This window comes from Rhinoderma darwinii, chromosome 1 (assembly GCF_050947455.1).
Source record: "Rhinoderma darwinii isolate aRhiDar2 chromosome 1, aRhiDar2.hap1, whole genome shotgun sequence".
NCBI lineage: Eukaryota > Metazoa > Chordata > Amphibia > Anura > Rhinodermatidae > Rhinoderma > Rhinoderma darwinii.
In genome coordinates, this window is record NC_134687.1 from 406,962,767 (window position 1) to 406,983,210 (window position 20,444).

At 41.5% G+C, this 20,444-nt stretch overlaps 1 protein-coding gene across 1 annotated transcript in view; it reads left to right on the top strand.

Moving 5' to 3' along the window:
* Positions 1 to 11,900, top strand: part of MMP14 (matrix metallopeptidase 14) — a 34,431-nt gene extending 22,531 nt beyond the window's left edge. Inside the window, exons 2-10 of the mRNA XM_075828925.1 lie at positions 5,819 to 5,967; positions 6,614 to 6,736; positions 6,822 to 7,129; positions 7,312 to 7,479; positions 7,792 to 7,958; positions 8,086 to 8,224; positions 8,331 to 8,481; positions 8,570 to 8,685; positions 9,639 to 11,900. Of these exons, the coding sequence (XP_075685040.1) occupies positions 5,819 to 5,967; positions 6,614 to 6,736; positions 6,822 to 7,129; positions 7,312 to 7,479; positions 7,792 to 7,958; positions 8,086 to 8,224; positions 8,331 to 8,481; positions 8,570 to 8,685; positions 9,639 to 9,964 (1,647 nt within the window). The 3' untranslated portion in view covers positions 9,965 to 11,900. The remainder of the gene's footprint in view (positions 1 to 5,818; positions 5,968 to 6,613; positions 6,737 to 6,821; positions 7,130 to 7,311; positions 7,480 to 7,791; positions 7,959 to 8,085; positions 8,225 to 8,330; positions 8,482 to 8,569; positions 8,686 to 9,638) is intronic.
* The last annotated feature ends 8,544 nt before the right edge of the window (positions 11,901 to 20,444 follow it).

Sequence of the window (20,444 nt, forward strand, 5' to 3'; positions counted from 1 at the left end):
CGTTGGCATCATGGCGCATCTTGACGGTTCCCATTGACATAATGGGTCTGACATGTTTCAGGTTTTTAGAACTGGGAAGAATAGCGCAGCATTCTGGGATTTTCTGGCCGTGGAGGAGCGGGCAAAAACATGATGGAAAATAATTTGCCAAAGTGTGAACAGAGCATTAAGCTGGGAAGAATGATCATGGTGGATTTGGGGGACGAATTCTAATAATTTCTAATGTATCAGTTTCGTTTTCATTAGTTTTGTCGTGATTAGTTTATTTGCATATCATTGAGGTCAATAGGTGACATTATAAAAACTGATAGAAATTGATCAATTGTCAATATGACATATTTTTTTAATTTGCTAAGAAGAGTTCTAAAGCAAAAAAAACAAACAAACAAACAGAAAAAATAATGCAAGTCTCTATTTACACGGGCCTCCTGGCTTGTGTCTTTAAGGCTGGGTTCACACGACCTATTTTCAGACGTAAACGAGGCGTATTATGCCTCGTTTTACGCCTGAAAATAGGGCTACAATACGTCGGCAAACATCTGCCCATTCAGTTGAATGGGTTTGCCGACGTACTGTGCAGACGACCTGTAATTTACGCGTCGTCGTTTGACAGCTGTCAAACGACGACGCGTAAATTGACTGCCTCGGCAAAGAAGTGCAGGGCACTTCTTTGCCACATAATTTGAGCCGTTCTTCATTGAACTCAATGAAGAGCAGCTCAAGATATACGAGCGTCACAGACGCCTCGCATAATACGAGGAGGAGCATTTACGGCTGAAACGAGGCAGCTGTTTTCTTCTGAAAACAGGCTGTCATTTCAGCCGTAAATTACAGCTAGCGTGTGAACATACCCTGAGGGTATGTTCACACGTAGTCAACAAAAACGTCTGAAAATCCAGAGCTGTTTTCAAGGGAAAACAGACCCTGCTTTTCAGACGTTTTTTTACCAACTCGCATTTTTCGCTGCGTTTTCACACCGTTTTCGCGGCGTTTTTTACGTCCGTTTTTGGAGCTGTTTTCATTGGAGTCTATGAGAAAACAGCTCCAAAAACGTCCAAAGAAGTGTCCTGCACTTCTTTTGCCGAGGCTGTATTTTTACGCGTCGTCGTTTGACAGCTGTCAAACGACGACGCGTAAATAACAGGTCGTCTGCACAGTACGTCGGCAAACCCATTCAAATGAATGGGCAGATGTTTGCCGACGTATTATAGCCCTATTTTCAGACGTAAAACGAGGCATAATACGCCTCGTATACGTCTGAAATTTGGCCGTGTGAACATACCCTAAAGGAGCTATGATGGATATGACAGGTCGATTTTAATCAGATTTGTAACGGATCCTAATGGATCCTATTGACATATAATGAGTCCATCAGGTTGGTGTGTTTGATTTTTGATTTTTTTACTGGGCAGAATAATGCAATGGATTACACTATTCTGCACATCAGGGGCAATCTGCCAGAACCATGACACTAGTGTGAACAGGGCCTAAAATGTAGATTCTAACAGTTGCTTTGGGAGCATTTTATACAGTGAATAATAGTGAGTATTCTCCCTATTTATATTGTTTATATTGCAGTAATTTATTATACAGATTAACATAAAGAATGTTTAACTATTCACTATTTTAACATGTCCAATCCTTTGTTCTGCCGGGAGATAATCTGCTGCCAGAAGTGTCTGGCAGCGCCTTGTCTCCCTCTCCCCTACCGTATAAACATACGCACTTGGCCGAGCTGAGCACGAATGTTTAGGGGAAGGTTGATTAAGGTAGCTGTTAGTCGACAGCTATCTCATGTGTATGGTCAGCCTAGTGCCAGGATCACACACACTGATTTCATGCAGTTTTCGGTGCAGTTTTTGGATCTGTTTTTTTGAGCCAAAGCCAGAAGTGGACCTAAAAGGAAGGGAATGTATAAAGAAAAGACTGATGCATTACCTTTCTTCTGTCTATTCTTGTGTTTGACTAGAAAACCTGAGTCATAAACTGCAACTGCATCAAAACTGTGTGTGATCCCGGCCTTACTGTTGTTTGTGTATGAATAATATGCTTATTATTGTTCCAAAAGTAGCCGCTCTTTATCTCCATCAGTCTTGCCAGCATGGTGAGATGGCACACATACACGTGAAAACCTGGTGAAATAATATGAATTGGGCAACAGTTATGTAATATCTATGTGTACCCCTCTATCTAGCTGGATACCTTGACATTCCCCATCTACCTGTCTCTGCTAATCTGCTTCAATAACTGGGAAGACATAAGTAGCAGACTTTATGGTAGCATTGCACGTCATATAAACGGAGGGTTTTTGGGTGACCCTAGATTTCTTGCTCATGGTTATTTGTGTGTCCTCTCTGATTGCGTAAAGTTGAATTTGTTGATATATGTCCGCTTTGTATAACTCATCATGTGAGACTGTGTCTTGTATTTTGTTTTAACAACAGAGACCTCTCCCTTCTTACAATTTCTTCTTCCACCCCCACCCCAGTCCTATATGTGAAAGGTTTTCCTGTAACTTTAAACTGATTTCCTGTACCCACTGCACCATACCATTCCCTGCCCCCACACACTTTGAAGTTGTGTCCATTTTATGAAGCCTCAGGGGAGATAAATACATTATCCCTCTCGGAACATCCCCCAACACACGCTAATGTACCTCTCTCCCTCTCTTTGAAGAATACATCTCTCACTGTGAAGATGTGAGGATTAACTCCTAATCCACCAGCGCTCTACATATGGTTGTATTTGCCATGCATCTTTGAAGTCACTATGTGTCTTATAATATCAGTCTGTCCTGCTAAACCTGAGCAATGTAATACAGTCATAGGCAGGTCATTTAAAGGGTTATAAACGTTCATGTAACTATCATGTTCACTGCTTATCTCTTGGTTCAAAAAGAAGCCCCGGAGTGGAGAAACCCTTTAATAATGTAATTGTATACATAGCGTAGCATATACATCTATACTTAAAAGGTTTTCCCCATGGACTGATGTGTGTAATTTTAATCTGTGTACAGCATTGCAGAATATGTTGGCGCTAAATATGCGATGATAAATAAATAAATGGATTATAGCATACTAAACTTTACGGTGAGCAGCAGACAATACATTTCTGGTAGATCTCACCAAACTTGTCTGGATTGGATTTACCAACAAACAATTAAGGTCTATGGTAGATACATTTTTGACAAGAGGTCATAAAGTTTTCCCTAACCCTAAAGCAGGCCACAGTGATTGAAAATGGACACTCATCTATATATGAACAGCCCATCGATTTCATGGGTATTGTGTAATTTCCCTTTTGGTGGCACAGATTACATCAGATCATTGGGGGTCCTAGTAGTGGGGTACTTTGTCATTAGCTAATAATTAGGGGACTCTTCTTCCAAAAAGGGATTGTCCATAGTGGATGACCCCTCCAAGATACATGGTTTCGGAATTGCTAATTTCTCATCTCTCTCCCTTCCATAGGCTCACACAAAGTTTAATTCTTGGTCATTACTAGTTCCTGTCTGGCTTAAAGCAGTTTCCTAAATTTGTCATTAATGACACGTTAATCTATACATATCATAAGTGCCAAATGCATCTCAACAATGAAGAGCAATGGCCAAGCATGAAGAACCCAACCGATATACACACATAACATACCTGATTCCCATAGAAAAAGATTACCTTGGTAATTCCGAAGAAAAAAACAACAATAAAAACAATTTCATAAATGTCAAATTTGTGAATACCCCTTTAACTTTTGACTATGGATCAGTCAAAACAATCTCCCTAATTTCTTACATTTTACTTCTTCTTTCACCATTTTTTTAAAATTATCATTTAAATCAGGAAAGCAAGCAGATGCTAACACTTTCCTTCATGATTATATGCGAATTAGTCTGCCTCTCTCTGAATTAGTCTAAAGTCTGGAGCTCTAGTGAGGGCATCGACCAATTAGGGTATGTTCACACGTAGTCAACAAAAACGTCTGAAAATCCAGAGCTGTTTTCAAGGGAAAACAGACCCTGCTTTTCAGACTTTTTTTACCAACTCGCATTTTTCGCGGCGTTTTCACGCCGTTTTCGCACCGCTTTTTACGTCCGTTTTTGGAGCTGTTTTCATTGGAGTCTATGAGAAAACAGCTCCAAAAACATCCAAAGAAGTGTCCTGCACTTCTTTTGACGAGGCTGTATTTTTACGCGTCGTCGTTTGACAGCTGTCAAACGACGATGCGTAAATAACAGGTCGTCTGCACAGTACGTCGGCAAACCCATTCAAATGAATGGGCAGATGTTTGCCGACGTATTGGAGCCGTATTTCCAGACGTAAAACGAGGCAAAATACGCCTCGTATACGTCTGAAATTTGGCCGTGTGAACATACCCTAACAGTGACTGTTGCTCAGCAGTAAATGTGAGGTCACATGACAGGCCAATCATCTGTCAGCATGTAGAGGGAGCTGCTAAATTATTTATTTGGAGAGGGGCAGACTCTTAATAAATATTAATGTATATCCATTATTTATTAAGATACAGAAATTAAATTTTGGAGAACAAAATAAGAAGAAAATAACCTCCCCATACTACAGAATATATTTATTACGGCATGCTAAAATGAATAGCCCAAAGGCATAGAAACAGCATTTATATATATATACAGGGTGGGCCATTTATATGGATACACCTAAATAAAATGGGAATGGTTGGTGATATTAACTTCCTGTTTGTGGCACATTAGTATATGGGAGGGGGGAAACTTTTAAAGCTGGGTGTTGACCATGGCGGCCATTTTTAAGTCTGCCATTTTGTATCCAACTTTAGTTTTTTCAATGGGAAGAGGGTCATGTGACACATCAAACTTATCGAGAATTTCACAAGAAAAACAATGGTGTGCTTGGCTTTAACGTTACTTTAATCTTTCATGAGTTATTTACAAGTTATGGGTGACATTATTGGTGTCAGGTCCGAGCATTCCTAGATGAACAGTTTCCTGGAAAGTGGATTGGTCGTCGTGGGCCAGTTGAATGGCCCCCTAGGTCTCCCGATCTGACCCCCTTAGACTTTTATCTTTGGGGTCATCTGAAGGCAATTGTCTATGCTGTGAAGATACGAGATGTGCAGCAACTGAAACTACGGATACTGGAAGCCTGTGCTAGCATTTCTTCTGCGGTGTTGCTATCAGTGTGTGAAGAGTGGGAGAAGAGGGTTGCATTGACAATCCAACACAATGGGCAGCACTTTGAACACATTTTATAAGTGGTCAGAAACTTGTAAATAACTCATGAAAGAATAAAGTAACGTTAAAACCAAGCACACCATTGTTTTTCTTGTGAAATTCTCGACAAGTTTGATGTGTCACATGACCCTCTTCCCATTGAAAAAACTAAAGTTGGATACAAAATGGCCGACTTCAAAATGGCCACCATGGTCAACACCCAGCTTGAAAAGTTTCCCCCCCTCCCATATACTAATGTGCCACAAACAGGAGGTTCATATCACCAACCATTCCCATTTTATTTAGGTGTATCCATATAAATGGCCCACCCTGTATATATATATATATATATATATATATGTGGTCAATCATCAGACCTGCCAAGTTTCTGACACTTCCATCTTGATGTAGAAACCCAAATATCATACAATTCAGTAAAAATTTGTTTTCTATAGAAAACTTTTGATGATTTCTATTTTTCCTAGTCTGCATTGCTATACCTTCTGATTTGTTTTTATGTTTGCCTATGCACTAGTTGAATGTTTAATAGTATCATTATTTCGGCACATTAATACTATAGATTAGTCTAACCTTTTTTACGCTCTTTTCTGTTTTTAGGCCTGGTTACAACAATATGGATATTTGCCTCCAGGAGACCTTCGTACTCACACATTACGCTCTCCACAGTCTATGAGTGAAGCTATTGCTGCTATGCAGAGGTTCTATAGGCTGACAGTGACTGGCAAGATGGACAGTGAAACAGAGAGGTATTGAGGTTTTTCATAGCGACTCTCTGTTGCAGAAATTGTATTTTCTATAAAAAGGACCTGAGTTTTCATCATGGCTACAATGATTCGGTTACTTGTATTTGTTTTTGTCACAAAGTGAATATGGAAAAAGTGCACCATAAAAAAAAACCCATATGGGCCGGTTTACACTCAAGAACACAGGATATCTACTAAGGTAGCAGGCATTGCAGCTTCTATAATGCCCAGTGACTGAGGATATCTGTCTTCTCTGTCATAAGGGTCTTAGGGATGAGGGACAGTAGGAAATAATTATAGTCCTGCTGCTAAAGAAGGGAGGGAATGCAAGAGAGAGAGAGAAGAGTGTAGGAGGGGAAGCGTAGAGGGGGGAGGGAAAAGGAATTCAGATCCAGGGAAGTAAAGATAGGAACAAGGAACCAGGATTAGGATGATGGCGCTACAGACCCCTCACAGTGACCTCTATTCATCAGGCATCATCATAGCCTTACTGCCTCATGAACTTCCCTGCTGCTGATGGTGGCTGTGGCTGTGTGAGGTATCAATGGGGCATCCATGATTACTTATTGATACTAACAACCCCAATGTAGCTGTTCCATGTTCTGACAGCAATAATTTACCAATGTTCTAATCAGAATTTTATTTTCAGCGCAATGAAGAAGCCACGTTGTGGCGTGCCAGATAAATTTGGTTCTGAAATTAAAGCAAATGTACGGCGAAAAAGATACGCTTTTCAGGGTCTGAAATGGCCGCACCAGGACATCACTTTTTGGTATGTGGCAAAATATACTACCATGTTTATTTAGAATTAAGTGCTGTCCTAATTTTTAACACTGCATATAACTATTTACTCTTAGCATACAGAACTATACTCCAAAAGTGGGTGAATATGAAACATATGAAGCTATCCGGAGAGCTTTTACAGTATGGCAGAGTGTAACCCCACTACGCTTTCGAGAGGTTCGATACATAGACATACAAGATGGTCATGCCAAGCATGCTGACATAATGCTTTTCTTTGCTGAGGGGTTCCATGGGGATAGCACCCCTTTTGATGGAGAAGGTGGCTTTTTGGCACATGCATACTTTCCTGGAGCAGGCATTGGTGGGGACACTCACTTTGATTCTGCGGAACCTTGGACATCCAGGAATGATGATCTAGATGGTAAGAGAAAGGACAAAAAAAAAATCTTAGTAAAGTTCTTAGATGTGAGCATTTAGTCTCATTTTAAGAGGGAATGTATAATTAGAAGAAATAAGAAGAGATGAATCAGCATAGAAAAAGAAACAAGAAATAATTTGATGAGGCTGAGAATTAAAGTCATTTTTTGTTTCCTGATCAAATAGGGAATGACTTGTTTCTTGTGGCTGTCCATGAACTAGGCCATGCATTGGGTCTAGAACATTCCAGTGACCCTTCAGCCATTATGGCCCCATTCTATCAATGGATGGACACTACGAACTTTCAGCTACCAAACGATGACCTCAGAGGTATCCAGCAACTCTATAGAAGTGGTGAGTAAAAGGCTGGTGGAAAAGCATGAACGTTTGGGTTGTGAATATAAAAATAGAGGCCTACTTGAACAGTAAAAGTAATAAGTATGAAAAATCTATCTTTTTAATAAAGGTAAAGTTTTGAGTACCTGAAAGAGAGGTAATGTGTAGACATGTTTTAGTTTCAGCCAATATTATGCTACACCTTCATCATGGCTACATCATGGCCTTTATATCAGTTACTGTTTAAAATGTTAATTTGCATTAATGCATTTGTAGTATCATTTTTTTTAATGTTCCCGGGTTTAAGTTCATTTTAAAACATTTTCTTAGGCTATGGAGGAGACCCAACACGAGCACCCCGTCCCACACGGGCACCTCGACCTACTCCACGTCAACCTGACATTCCTGATGATCCCAATGTGCCTTTTGGACCAGATATTTGTCAAGGAAACTTTGACACCATTGCGGTTTTGAGGGGAGAGATGTTTGTCTTTAAGGTCAGTTGGAAGTGATTGTATCCATTTGTACCGATGTCTAATTTTCAGTAGTCCACCACACACCCTGTCTATTTCTACAACCAATGAGTTGTCTTTCTTTCTTGCTTACAAACTTATTTCATTGTAGGAGCGCTGGTTCTGGCGTGTACGGAATAACCGTGTAATGGATGGATACCCACTGCCCATTGGACAATTTTGGCGTGGTCTTCCAAGTTCTATAAACTCAGCCTATGAAAGAAAAGATGGAAAATTTGTCTTCTTCAAGGGTAATTGTTCAAAGGCCAGCTTTCTTTCTTTCATTATGTATTAAATATTGTCATTGACAATTCAAAGATAATAATGAAAAGCTGTTGTATATTTGTGTGTGTTCAGGGGACAAGCATTGGGTGTTTGATGAAGCCATCCTTGAACCTGGGTATCCCAAGTCATTGAAGGAGATGGGTAGAGGATTACCGAATGATAGGATTGATGCTGCACTTTACTGGATGCCCAACGGACAGACCTACTTATTCAGAGGAAACAAGTAAATGACGGGGTTTACAAATCACTTTAATTACTGCATTTTTTTAAAACTTTTTTTCACACTTTCTATTTCTCTTTTTAAAATTCAGGTATTACAGGTTTAATGAGGAGATGAGAGAAGTAGATGCGGACTACCCAAAACCTATCAAAGTGTGGGAAGGAATTCCGGACGCTATTCGAGGGGCATTCATGGGAAGTGATGGAGGTAAGATTGGATTGGCCGGTGTGCATGTTTATTTAATGAGATAGTGGAAGATAAGCTACTGCCAGACAGCTTTGGCAACAGTTATCTCTTGGGGAACAAAGGATCAGGCATGTTCTAATCCAACAGGCCTATCCTTCTTGCTGCCAGAGTCAAATCCAGGACCCTAGTGTGGCAAAGCAACAATGCTAACCACTAAACCACCACGCTGCCTTGTGAAAATACTCTTTCCTCCAGCTAATGAGACTAAAACCGGTCCTCTCATCTGTGCAAGTGATAGGACATAAAACATTATTATTGATTTTAACTCATTAAACAATGACAGATGGTCTATATGTCTTCTTGAAAGCTCACAATAAAATTAATGCTTCAAATGGGTTTCAAATATTGCATCCTCCCGTGTTCTTGGCAGACAACATACTGTTGTTATCGCGTAAGCTTACATCAAAGAGGGTTTCCAACCTAGAACATATATCACCTATCCTCTACTGGGACTCCCTTCGATCACAAGAACTGGGGTCTCTGTGCCCACCCTTCTTTATAATAAGTCTGGGTGAAGAGACAGCTGTCCGTATCTCCCTGCCAGATTATAGAGAACAGAACACAAAGAAGACTATGGTTAGGTGATAAATGTTTTAGGTGAGGAAACCCCTTTAACTATCGGATGAGCTATATATATTGTTATATATAATGTCTCTTTCTCTGGTACAATAATGAACTATTCAGTTGTATCTCGAACCATATGTAGAATATTAATCGTTCTATGGTGAAGAAAAAAATGAATGTAATGGAGGGCACTCTAAAGCCTGGTCAATTTTAAGGATTTACTAGATGTATTTTTAAGTCATATTGTTGAATTAAAAATTAGTAAAATTTGTATTTTAGGACTTATATGACTGGCTATTCCGGAAAACTGTTTCCTAATTTTAAGTATCCAACTTCTTTTTGTTTTTCAGCTTTTACGTATTTCTATAAGGGTAATAAGTACTGGAAGTTTAATAACCAGCAACTAAAGACAGAATCAGGATTCCCGAAGTCTGTCCTGCAGGACTGGATGGGCTGCAGCACTGTCCATCAACCTGGCGATACTGACGAGGACACAGAAGTGGTAATCATTGAAGTTGATGAAGCCAATGGAGGAGTGAGCACTGCAGCGGTTGTAGTTCCTGTCCTCCTCTTGCTTTGTGTCTTGTTCCTTGGACTGGCTGTCTTGATCTTCAGGCAGTATGGCACCCCCAAGAGGCTTCTATATTGTCAGCGTTCCTTGCTGGACAAAGTGTGAGACCTCCTGGATCTGGACCCTGCCCCCCATCACAATCTCTCCTGCCCTCCAACTTATCCCTCACACACAGATATCATGGGGGGCAGTATCAGTCTCCTGGGAATGGAGGAAGGGAGAGATTCAGTTTACACCAACTTTTCCGCTTTTATGTGGTGGACATTGCTATGTTTAACCCCTTCACTGCCAGATTGGAGCTATGTCTTCCATAACGGTTATTGCAGGGGTACATATATTAGATTTGATTGCCTATTGGTCAGGCAGTGCTCTCGGTACAGCCACCACTTGCAAAATTCAGAGCAGAGATGGATACCCTCCAAAGGTCAGAAAACGTACATACTGTATAACTACATGTTTATGACAGATTCTAATCACGACCACACCATTATAGATGCATGGTTCTATCTAACCAGAGGGAATATTTAAAAACAGCTGCTTTGGTTTTGGATGGATACAGGAAATACAATGCGAGTCGGGGGAGATCTGTCTGACCATGTGAGATTACGTCTACCTGCCAAGAAGCTGTGGCTTCTGTGTCATAATGCCAATAGCACAATTAGATTAATGACTATCCAAAAGATGGACATTAATAGTAAGTAATGTTCTTCAGTCAACTAATGTTGTCACAGCTGTGTTGTGACCTATAGATCTCCCGAAATAGAAGTATCATTTGGGACCAAAGTATTTCCATAAAAAAAATTAAAAAAAAAAGAAACGAAAACGGTGTGATGAGGTCATTGATATCTAGTCTTGTTGAATATAAAGTACTGTCTATGATATGTGACCTAGAGAAAGTAAAGATAGTTCAGCAAGTTTCGCAGAGCAGGAATCTCTGAAGAGAAAGGAAGGGACAAGTGTATGGTCAGTATCAGTAAGCTCCCAAACTGCCCTGAAAAGTGCCCTGTATCTCTGTAAACCCATACATTGTGTTTCTATAATGCCTTTTTTCTCTGCCCTCCACCACCCCCTGTATTTTGTTAAATATTATTTAGAAAGGTCTAAGTCTCAGGGTTATCAGCTGGTATCTGTACCAGATATTAGTTACTGTTTTACAGATCCTGGCAGACATAGTATTATGCTGGTTTTATGTAATGGAAGGGGTAATCACTGCTCTGAAAGATTCTTTGCAGGTATCTGGCAGAGACAGATTTTGGTCTGTCTCCTATGTATCTGTCTAAGAAAGGGGGTTAAGGCCTGCTTTCAGGTCTCCGGCTGTGATGGGACAAATCATGGTTCTTAACACCCCCGTAGCTGGAAAGGGAGAAAATCATTGTTCTGCAAGTGTCTCCGGCAGGGAAGGGGTTAATCACAGCTCTGGGGGGGGTTCTGGCTGGGTGAGGTAATGAAGGGCAGATCACATGGTACGGTCAGGGGTCTGGGGGGATGTCACATTTGCTTGTTTCTTGTCTTTCTCTGTATCTTTGGTTTATATTTTGATTATTATTATAATTATTATTTGATAATGGGGCAGCTCCTGCAGGTCAGGCCGCTTTGCATTTCCCACCTGTCCACTGCCAGAGGGGTTAGTGGATCAATATAGATCATGTCTAAATTATACTCCACTGATCTCTCCTGCAATGAGTTGGCAACTCCTTCACCCCTCCCCCCTCAAGCATAGAGAATGGGGGTCAGAGCTTGCACAATATTTGGGGGTTGGAGAGAAGCATATGCCCTTTCTAACCTAACTCCAAGTGCCTTATATTATTGAGTATCCTCAATTACGGCCCTATATGGTGCTGAAATGCGTATCACTTCAAGGTTTACCCTAATTTATGGAGGGGATCGGGGGCCCACCTTCGGTCAAATTAAAGCTTTTATGTGGACAAAGTTTGTGTTTCTTATGTTTTTTTTTTACCGTCTTTTATAAAATCACCTAAAAGCTATTTGTTATGAACCAATGGTTTTGTAACACTAGAAATATAAAAATACAAAAAAGCGACTATCTGTATTCATTTTTCTGTGTGTATTGATTTTGTAGGTTTCCTATGATTTCAAGCCAGTAGTGATGGTATACAGTGATACAACTTTAAACAAATCATTATTGTATATCAACTTAAATGAGTTTCATAAAAGTCAAGATTAATGGGGGCCCAGTAGCAGGAACCGCCACTGTCACCTTTCTGCTTTTTTGACACTTCAAATAGCATAAAGTGTTTAAAACTATTGAAAGTAAATAATTGTGTTTTGACATAGAAGAGTGGGGCTCTCAGACAAGGAGATGTTCTCTAAAAATTTCCTAAAGGATATGAAATAAGAGAATATTCTCTTACATTATTTGAATCTCTGCACTGACTAGAAGTGCATAGAGAAGATACCGAGCAAACAAAATTGCTGCTTCTTTGCAGCCTCTTTATTTTTTCCCAGGTGAAGGGCTATTTATAATTAAAGGGGTTGTCGCACTAAAAACATCCCTTTCCACATGCCTCATTAGGGAATATGGACATCATAGAAGAGGGTCCCCCCACTCAGGACACCCTCTAAGAGCTGTAGAGCGTTGGGCTGCTAACAAAGAGCGGTTCTCACTCTGGCAGGCACAGCCTATTAATGTATTACATGGGCGGCCGGTTATCTGAATGGCCATACCCTGCAATACTGTATTCCTTTACATAAGCCACAGCTTACCCTGACAATAACAGCCGATCCCTGGCGGTTTCTTAGGTTAGACTGTGGTGATCAGCTGATCGATGGCTTGTTGGTATGTAAAAGGGATGGTCTTCATGAGAGAATCTATTTAAGCATGCAAACTGAACATGTATACAAAATGAAACCACTCACCCATTTACTGACATTAAGGGTATGTGCACACGCTAGCTATCTTTTACGTCTGAAAAGACAGACTGTTTTCAGGAGAAAACAGCTGCCTCGTTTCAGACGTAAAAGCTCCTCCTCGCATTATGCGAGGCGTCTTTGACGCTCGTAAATCTTGAGCTGCTCTTCATTGACTTCAATGACGAACGGCTCAAATTACGTTGCAAAGAAGTGTCCTGCACTTCTTTGCCGAGGCAGTCATTTTACGCGTCGTCGTTTGACAGCTGTCAAACGACGACGTGTAAATGACAGGTCGTCTGCACAGTACGTCGGCAAACCCATTCAAATGAATGGGCAGATGTTTGCCGACGTATTGTAGCCCTATTTTCAGACGTAAAACGAGGCATAATACGCCTCGTTTATGTCTGAAAATAGTTCGTGTGAACCCAGCCTCACAATTCTGACCCAGCTCCCTGTTCTCTGGTGCCCGCAGTCGTATGAAAACAATATGGCCACAGTCACATGTCACCCAAATCACGTCACATACATACGGTCAGCTAACGTTATGGACCTGGAATTCATGTACAACTGAGCATACACGGAGCCCACTGCCATATGTAAACAATATGGAAGTGGGCTCAGGTGAATGGAGAGCAGAGCATAGAATTTTTAGATGCAGTACATTGGTAAGTAGGTTCATTTTGGATGCGCTTCATTCCTGTGCTTATTCAAAAATCTTCCTATCGGAAAACCCCTTTTATGTATACGGATGGGTGGCATCCATTGCATATTTGTGATGGCCAATGAAAATGGCTATTGTTAAAAAAAAAAAAAAAAAAAAAAAGGTTTCAATGACTATTAGACCACTGTAAGTATGTGTGATTGTATTTAGGAATGGGCAGGCGCCATGTCCCCAGTTTTGGTGAAGAGATGGCCCAACATGTGCAGCTCCTTTCCTACTAAAGGAATGGGAGTTATGGGGAAGTACCAAATAAGAGCACTGATAGATTTTTGTAACTTCCATTTTTTTCATGTAATCGCCTAATTTTGGAAAAAGACTTCAAATAGGTTTAGCTGCATACATTTTACAGTATAGAGATGTTGCCAGGAGCCAAAGCTTGGTAATTATTATATTTTACTTACAGAAATGTTGGACATTTTATGTTATGTTGTAGCCACTATTTTCATCATATATATACAGGAAGTGCGGCCTTTTTGGTTATCACGTCTGAATTACTTTCTTCACAGTTGATGGTAAAACAGTCATTTTGTGATTCACTAAACATGTCAACAAAATTACAGTTTGTCTTCAGTTTCGAAGAAGCTACTTCAAAGGTGGTAGTCAATATGGCTGCGCTTCCTGTTGTCAGTTTGGCTTAAATGGCCACTACAACAAAACATGGAAAGTCATAATATGTCTATAGGTAAAATAATTGCTCCTAATCTTCCACTAGAGGATAAATGCATAACCTGCGGCTAGCAATGCTGTGGCATGAGGTACAGTCACAGCACACAACTATATAAACTTTAATAAACTATATGGCCAAAATATGTTGACACCCAACTTAATTATTGAGTTCAGGTGTTTCGACCACACCCATTGCAAACAGGTACATAAAATCAAGCACACAGTCATACAATCCCTAACAAACTTTGCTAGTATTATGGGTTGCGCTGAATAGCTCAGCGACTTTAAATGTGGCATTGTCATAGGACCCCACATTTTCCACAAGTCAGATTGTGAAATTTCTGATCTTCTAGATCTACCCAAATTATTGTAAAGAAGAAGGGTCTAATAGTAACATCAGCTCAGCCATCAAACGGTAGACCACGTTAACTCACAAACCAGGACTGCTAAGTGCTGAAACGCATAGGGGGAGATTTATTAAGATTGGCGTTTCATATGCCAGTATTAATAAACGATTAGTTGGAGTAAGATGCGACACATTTATTAAGAATTGTGTTACATCTTTCAGCTGGCCATGGGCCGCAATTGTCACGTAGCAACCAAGGCCATGTGTCATCCATTCCCCCCCGCACCCTCCTATCGACATTCACACAGAGTCCCCTCAGGCTCTCACGACAGGCCGCGGCTCATACAACGTCTTGAGGCCAAGGTCCTGAGTGCTGCGTCACATACAACATCCTGAAGCTGCCCTGCATCAGTTCTTTGTATGAGCTGCAGCATGATGAGGGAGCCTAAGGGGACTCGGAGGGGAGAAGCAGAGCAGTGAAATAATTATAATTTTTTTTAGTTTTTATTGTTTGATGGGGAAGGGGGGTGTAATGACGGGGTAGGGAGACAGACAGGTGAGTCCTAATCTACCCGCCACTCAGTCCCTGCCTACTTGCACGGCCCGTCCTAGGCGACGGCGTACAACTGGGCGACGGTCCCTACGCTCAATATGTGTACGACAGACAAACAGACAAGGGTACACAGAAGCTAAGGGAAATGGGGCAGTTGCCCACGGCAACACCGTGAGCAACAGGAGTAGTGAACGCGCCGAGTCAAACCAGGAGTGTACGAGGTACCATACGCAGAGCAGGAGCATAGTCAGTAAAGCCAGGGTCAAAATGAAGCAAGGTCAATAATAATAGCAGGAGCAGCAGAGCCAGGAAACAGGAAAGAATCACAGGCAAAGGAGGAGCAGGAAATTAAGGTATAAATAGACAGAGGGCGGGAGCTAGCTCCGTCTCGCCAGGCTGTGATAGGTTCTCCCACTCCTCAGCCTCCCAGCCTGAGTGGTAGCAGATCGAGTCACTCTAACAGACTTAGGCACAGATGCAGGCTGATTAACCACGGGCGTCGACAAAGAAGCTGTGTCAGGCAAATCCATTACAGGGGGTAGTCTGATTGGGGGAGTACAGGCCTCGACTCGGGCCTCTACCTGTATATCCTTGATAGCCCCACCCCTTTGTTAAGACCCACCCTTTTCCAACACAACATGCGACTTTTGTGATTTTTCTACGCCATAAAACTGGTGTAGAAAGGTTGATAAATTACCCCCATGGTGTGTAAAGATCATCTATTCTCTGTTGCATGACTCTCTTCAGAGTTCCAAACTACCTCTAGAAGTCACACCAGTACAAGACCTGTAAATCTTCAGTTCATTAACCCCTTAATGACCGCCGATACACCTTTTCACGGCGGTCATTAAGGGGCTTTATTCTAGGATTAATGTGAAATAAAAATTTATAAAAAGGTACATATTTAAAAAAATAAAACAATTTTTTGCAATAAAAAATGGTTTTATTTAGTAAAAGTGTAAAAATAAAATAAAAACTACACATATATGGTATCCCCGCAATCGTAGTGACCCAAAAAATAAAGTTAGCATATTATTTAAACCACAAGGTGAACGCTGTAAAAAAAAAAAACGCAAAGAACAACGGCAAAATTGCAATGTTTTCCCATTCCCCACAAAAAAAATTATAATAAAAGGTTAATCAATAAGTCCCATGTACCCGAAAATGGTAGCAATGAAGTCCCGCAAAAAATAAGCCCTCATATGGCGGAAAATAAAAAAGTTATGGCTCCTGAAAAATAAAATTATTTTAGTTCAAAAGTGTTTTTATTCTGCAAAAGTAGTAAAACATAAAAAAAACTCTACATATTTGGTATCGTCATAATCATACCGACCCATAGCATGTTATTTACGCTGCACAGTAAAATGTAATATGCATAGAACAATGGCTAAATTGCTGGGGTTTTTTATACCCCCTCCCCCCAAAAAAGTTAATAAAAAGTTAATAAAAAAAATTCTATATACCCCAAAACGGTGCCATTGAAAAATACAACTCATCCCGCAAAAAAACAAGTCCCCATACAGCTATGTCTATGTGAAAAAAAAAAAAAAGTTAGAGCTTATTGAATGTGACGTAAAACGATTAAAAATTGCTTGGTCATTAGGGCCCAGAATGCATGCAGGGGGAAGGGGTTAAATACGTTTCCATGGTCAAGCAACTGCACACAAGCATGGAGTGGTGTAATAGACTGGACTCTGGAGCTGTGGAAACGTATTCTCTGGAGTGATGAATCCCGTCTACTGGCAGTCTGGTTGACACATTTGGGTTGGACTTGCAGCTCCACTGTATTGATAACATGGTGGAAAATGATAACAACTTTTAGGCCCCATGCCCACTTCAGTTTTTTACTTCAGGGTGCTATCCGTTGTTGTCACGGATAGCACCCTGAACCCATTCATTTCAATGCGGCCATGCACACTTCCGTTGTTTTAACGGAACCGTGCGGCCCTTCCGTCAAAAGTAGGGCAGGTCCTACTCCTGCGCGTTTTTGACGGAAGTCTCAGCCTTCTCATTGAATTTGGTCCGTGAAACAACAGGCTGCACACGGAAGCCATCCGTGTGCAGACCGAGTGTGACGGGACCGTCAATAACGGCCGTTCAACGGCCGACGGAAGTGTGCATGAGGCCTTAGTGAGTTGGAAAGACGGAAAGGTTTGCAGCACAAACGGCTGATCTTTGAAGAAAAAGGCTTCACAGGTGCTGTACATGAGAATCTAACTGCACCACATAATGCTGTACAAGTCTGCAGTGAATTGTGAACGCTACACCTCAGTTTTTTGAGTTGATCATAGACATTGGACAATCACCCCCTTCCCTACATTTGTCATATGGATACGTCATGGAAAGCCAGTGCTTCCCATATTTTTCCGTATCCATATGACAAATGGTGGACACCGGCTCAGAAGCTCAATCGGTCCCACCATCCCCAGGGTAACTGACACCCTGGGGTAATGGCGATCGCTGCCATTAACGCGATCGCTGCATCTTTGTGGCTGGCAACAGGAGGCCTAACAATGGCTCTGCATTTACGGAAGCCGATTAGGCCCCGCCCAGAGGCGAAGCCTAATCGGCTTGCTGTCAGTGAATGACTGACAGATCTAATACATTGCACTACATAGTCTGACAGTTGGACCTTCAAGTCCACTAGTGGGACTAAAGAAAAGTGTACAAAAAAGTGTAAAAAAAGTTGTACAAAATATAATAAAAGTTTCAAGTAATAAAATAAAACACAATTGCCCTTTTTCCCTTATCAAGTCTTTTATTATTGAAAAATGGTGCCTATAAAAACTATAGCTCGTCTCGCAAAAAACAAGCCCTCATACAGCTCTGTTGACTACAAAAATGAAAAGTTATGGCTCTTACAACTTGGCGACAGAAAAAATACATTCTTTGTTACTAAAGTAATTATATTGTGCACAAAGTTGTAGAATCGTACTGACCCGCAGAATAAAGTTAACATGTAAATTCTAACGCATGGTGAACGGCGTAAAAAAACAAAACGTTAAAAACTATGCCAGAATTGCTGGTTTTTGGTCACCTTGCCTCCCAAAATATAAGATAAAAAGTGATCAAATAATCGCATGTACCTCAAAATTGTACCAATAATAACTACAGCGCGTCCCGCCCGAGGGAAACATTTCTTCTGTTTCAAAAGGCGATTTACCAAGACTCTAATATTAGGGAACCAGGTAGGGTAGGACCCAAACATATCTTCTGTAAGCGAGGGTGCCCGTATTATACCAGGACAACACTTTCCCAGCAAAATTTCCCAAACTGCAAAGGTCCAGAGTGTGTACCAAAAGGGGGATAAGAAAGGACACCATTTATCAGTGCAACACTAGCCTATGCATAAAGGATTGTTTCACAGCGTAACACACATCTATGAATTATTTTACCCCATTATTATACCACCTGACTATGCCCCTGATGTACTCTGCCCAGCTTACATGTACCCGCATATTATAAACTAAAATACCAGTAAAACTCCAAACAAAACTACTAGCAAGCAAATCCACGCTCCAAAAGCCAAACGGTGCTCCCTCCTTTCTGAACCCTACAGTGTGCCCAAACAGCAGTTTACTTCCACATACATGGCATTGCCATACCCGGGAGAACCCTTTTAAAAAAAATTGGGGGGTGTGTCTCCCGTGGCACAAGCTGGGCACGACATATTTGCCACTGAAATGGCATGTCCAGAGAAAAAATTAAATTTTTACTTCGCACCATTCGCAGTGCTATCATTTATGGAAAAGACCTGTGGGGTGAAAATGCTCACTACACCCCTTAATAAATGCCTTGCGGGGTGTAGTTTCCAAAATGGGGTCACTTCTCAGGGGTTTCTTTTATTATTTCACATCAGAGCCTCTGCAATTGTGAAGCAATACTTTGTAAGTTGCCAAATTAGGCCTCAACTCCTGAGCCTGGTCGAATGCCACTGCCTACAAGGGGCTGTGTGGCACTACCTACAAGGGAGCTGTGTGGCACTACCTACAAGGGGGCTGTGTGGCACTATCTACAGGGGGCACTGTGGCACTATCTACAGGGGGCTGTGTGGCACTATATACAGGGGGCTGTGTGGCATTTTCTAAAGAGGGCAGTGTGTAGCATCTACAGAGGGCAGTGTGTGGCATTATCTACAGGGGGCAGTGTGTGACATTATCTACAGAGGGCAGTGTGTGGCATTAAATTTATTCATTTTTAAAACAGACAGGGAAAAAACGGATGCAAAACGGGCTCAAAATCGGCCATAAAAATGGAACGGATGCACACGGCGGAGAAAAACTGACCAAAACGGCCGTTTTTATCGGCTGACACTTGGGCCCTGTCTTGTGAATAGAGCATAACTAGGGTCTGGGAGTTCGGTAATTCTGGCTAACTAATCTACCACAACCCAGATCACAGTTTTACGGGGAGCAAACTTCTTTGACGGGACTTTAAGGCGCATATTTTTAGAAGATAGCCACACCAGATCCCCGACCACAAACAAGGGGTTAGCAGAACGTCTTCTATCTGCCTGAGTCTTTTGTATGCTCGGGGACGCCTCTAGGTTCTTCTGAACCTGGGCCCAGACTGTGCACAGTTCCTGATGAACGACATCTACCTCGGGATTGTTGGAACTACCAGGTGAAACGGAGGAGTACCGTGGATTAAACCCAAAATTACAGAAAAAGGGGGAGACCCCTGACGAGTTACTGACCCGGTTATTAAGGGAAAATTCGGCGAGGGGAATGAATGAGACCTAATCATGTTGACAGTCAGAGATAAAACACCTTAAATATTGTTCTAGAGACTGATTAGTCCTCTCCGTTTGGCCATTAGTTTCAGGATGGAAGGCAGAGGAGAAGGACAGATCAATCTCCAACTTTTTATAGAAGGCTCTGCAAAACAATGAAACAAATTGTACCCCTCTGTCAGAAACAATATTGACAGGAACCCCATGGAGACGCAGGATGTGTTTGACAAACAAGGTAGCTAACGTCTTAGCATCGGGTAGTTTCTTGAGGGGCACAAAGTGGCACACCTTACTGAAGCGGTCTACTACAACCCACACCACCGACTTGCCTTGAGATGGAGGCAAATCGGTGATAAAATCCATGGAGATATGGGTCCAATGTCTCTGGGGAATGGGCAAAGAACATAGTTAGCCCGCTGGTCGGGACCTGGGAGTCTTGGACCTAGAACAAACCTCACAAGCGGCGACGTAGGCCTTAACGTCTTTAAGCAACCCAGGCCACCAGTAGTTTCTGGAAATGAGGTGCTTGGTACCCAGGATGCCTGGATGGCCAGATAGTGCAGAGTCATGATTTTCCCTAAGTACCCTTAGCCGGAATTGCAGGGGAACAAACAGCTTGTTCTCAGGAAGGTTCCCGGGAGCTGAACCTTGATCAGCCGCAATTTCGGAGACTAAATCAGAATCAATAGAGGAAAT